Source organism: Olea europaea, chromosome 4, assembly GCF_002742605.1.
Source record: "Olea europaea var. sylvestris chromosome 4, O_europaea_v1, whole genome shotgun sequence".
NCBI lineage: Eukaryota > Viridiplantae > Streptophyta > Magnoliopsida > Lamiales > Oleaceae > Olea > Olea europaea.
In genome coordinates this window covers 8,069,770-8,072,046 of record NC_036240.1, presented here as the reverse complement: position 1 = coordinate 8,072,046, position 2,277 = coordinate 8,069,770, and the positions used below count along the sequence as shown (strand labels likewise).

Below are 2,277 nucleotides of genomic sequence, written 5' to 3'. Positions count from 1 at the left end.
GTGTACAAATAGTATTTTCCAAAAGGGTAAGAGGATTATGTGGTGGAGAAAAGCTTTAAAAAATTTAAAGTATTTCTATAATTAATTGTCAGGTCATGTTAAGATAATTTACTATTTTGTTTATACAATTTTGCTAAAAAGCCAAACCGTCCAAAAATTAAGAAAAATAAAATTAGAAGAAGAGAGCCCGTTGAAGACAAAAGGTGGGTCCATGCAAGCGAAGAAATCCTCATTAATTTTTATTGGGCGGCTAATTATAACATTAACTTAAATTATGGTTTTAATAATAATTAATAATTAATTACCCCCACACAATAATCATAAATACCAATCCTCTATCACAACATTTTACACAATATTGAGGATACCACCTTCGTCCCAAAACACACACTCGCCAATGACGAAAGACGTTGAATCTCACGGGGAGCCGGCGGAATTCTCGGCCAAGGACTACCATGATCCACCACCGGCGCCGCTCATTGATTTTGAAGAGCTGAGCAGCTGGTCATTTTACAGAGCACTTATTGCTGAGTTCATTGCCACTTTACTGTTCCTCTACGTCACAGTTTTGACTGTTATTGGATACAAAAGCCAGATTGACCCCGCTCACGGCGGCGATCAGTGCGGCGGCGTCGGGATTCTAGGCATTGCATGGGCTTTCGGTGGCATGATTTTCATTCTTGTTTACTGCACCGCCGGTATCTCTGGTCAGTTTTAAAAGTCTTTACAAGCTTTTTTCCTTATAGATTTTGATGAGTGACTTACTGGTGAAATAAGTAACTTTTTGATAATGTGACAGGAGGACACATTAACCCGGCTGTGACATTCGGGCTGTTCTTGGGACGAAAGGTGTCACTGATCAGAGCAGTGATGTACATGGTAGCACAGTGTTTGGGTGCAATCTGTGGTGTGGGTTTGGTGAAAGCATTCCAAAAATCTTATTACAACCTGTACGGTGGTGGAGCAAATGAGCTTGCTCCAGGTTACAACAAAGGTGTTGGATTGGGTGCTGAAATTATTGGCACATTTGTTTTGGTTTACACTGTCTTCTCAGCCACTGATCCTAAGAGGAATGCCAGAGATTCCCATGTTCCCGTAAGCAATTTTTTTTCTCTTCTAACCCAAACTCTGGTAAAATTTTTGGTTATAGTCTTGAAAATATTGATTTAAATCTTACATATATGAAGGTGTTGGCTCCACTTCCCATTGGATTTGCTGTTTTCATGGTTCACCTGGCCACCATCCCCATCACTGGAACTGGCATCAACCCTGCTAGGAGCTTTGGAGCTGCTGTCATCTACAACAAAGACAAGCCCTGGGATGACCATGTATGCTCTTTTTTACTTCTTTAGGCCCTGTTTTGACGGTCTTTTTTTTTTTTTTTTGGAAAGAATGTATTTTTGAATAGTAACTTTTTGGAGAATGCGTGATTAAAAAGTAAAAAATGTCTTGGGTTTATATGAATAATATTTTATTGTGAGAATGTATGCTCGAAAATGAATATGGGGAAAGTAGAGTAATGAAAGAATTACCGAAGAGGGGCTTATATAAATAATTATTTCATGTCTTGTTTTCACTTGTTTATGAAGGGTAGATGTGTGGAATATTTGATAAAAAAGATAAACGAGGTTGTGTTGAATACATAATTTAAAGAAGTTTATCTGTTGTTTAACAACTTGAACTTTTGGATAAGGTTTTTGAGACTAACATATGTTATTACTTTTGTTTAAATAAATATGCAGTGGATTTTCTGGGTTGGGCCATTTATTGGAGCTGCCATTGCTGCATTCTACCACCAATACATTCTAAGGGCAGCAGCCATTAAGGCACTGGGATCTTTCAGGAGCAATAATTAAGAATATCGTGCATTTCATTCTCACAAATGCATCAAAGTGGAGAGGACCTTCAAAGCTGTACATATGAATTCCCTCTGGAGATAGGGTTTCTTTAAATTGTACCCCTATCATTTTCCCTTTTTCCTCTTGGTTTGGATGTATTTAAATGGTATTGTAATTTCTCGAACTTTTAAGTGCTTCTGTATTGATGATGTTATTCATAAATAAGTAAATCGTTCGTGCTCACTCTGCGTCCCTCTCTCACACACTTTCATGAGATTTAAATAAGATAGACAAACAACTATTTCGTAATTCATTGAGTGCTTCTTTGGCAAACCTTTTATTTGTTTAAAAGTTTATCAAATTTAATTCTTAATCATATATTTCATAGAATTCGCAACTTTTATCTATCTTTTAACAAAATCCATCAACATTTTTTTTT

At 36.8% G+C, this 2,277-nt stretch overlaps 1 protein-coding gene across 1 annotated transcript; it reads left to right on the top strand.

The window, feature by feature from the left end:
• Positions 1–343: 343 nt before the first annotated feature.
• Positions 344–2,081, top strand: LOC111393494 (aquaporin PIP2-2-like). The gene is made up of 4 exons (XM_023019041.1): positions 344–707; positions 800–1,095; positions 1,188–1,328; positions 1,743–2,081. The coding sequence occupies exons 1-4, from the start codon at positions 398–400 to the stop codon at positions 1,854–1,856; spliced, it is 861 nt and encodes a 286-aa protein (XP_022874809.1). The 5' UTR covers positions 344–397; the 3' UTR covers positions 1,857–2,081.
• Positions 2,082–2,277: the final 196 nt, after the last annotated feature.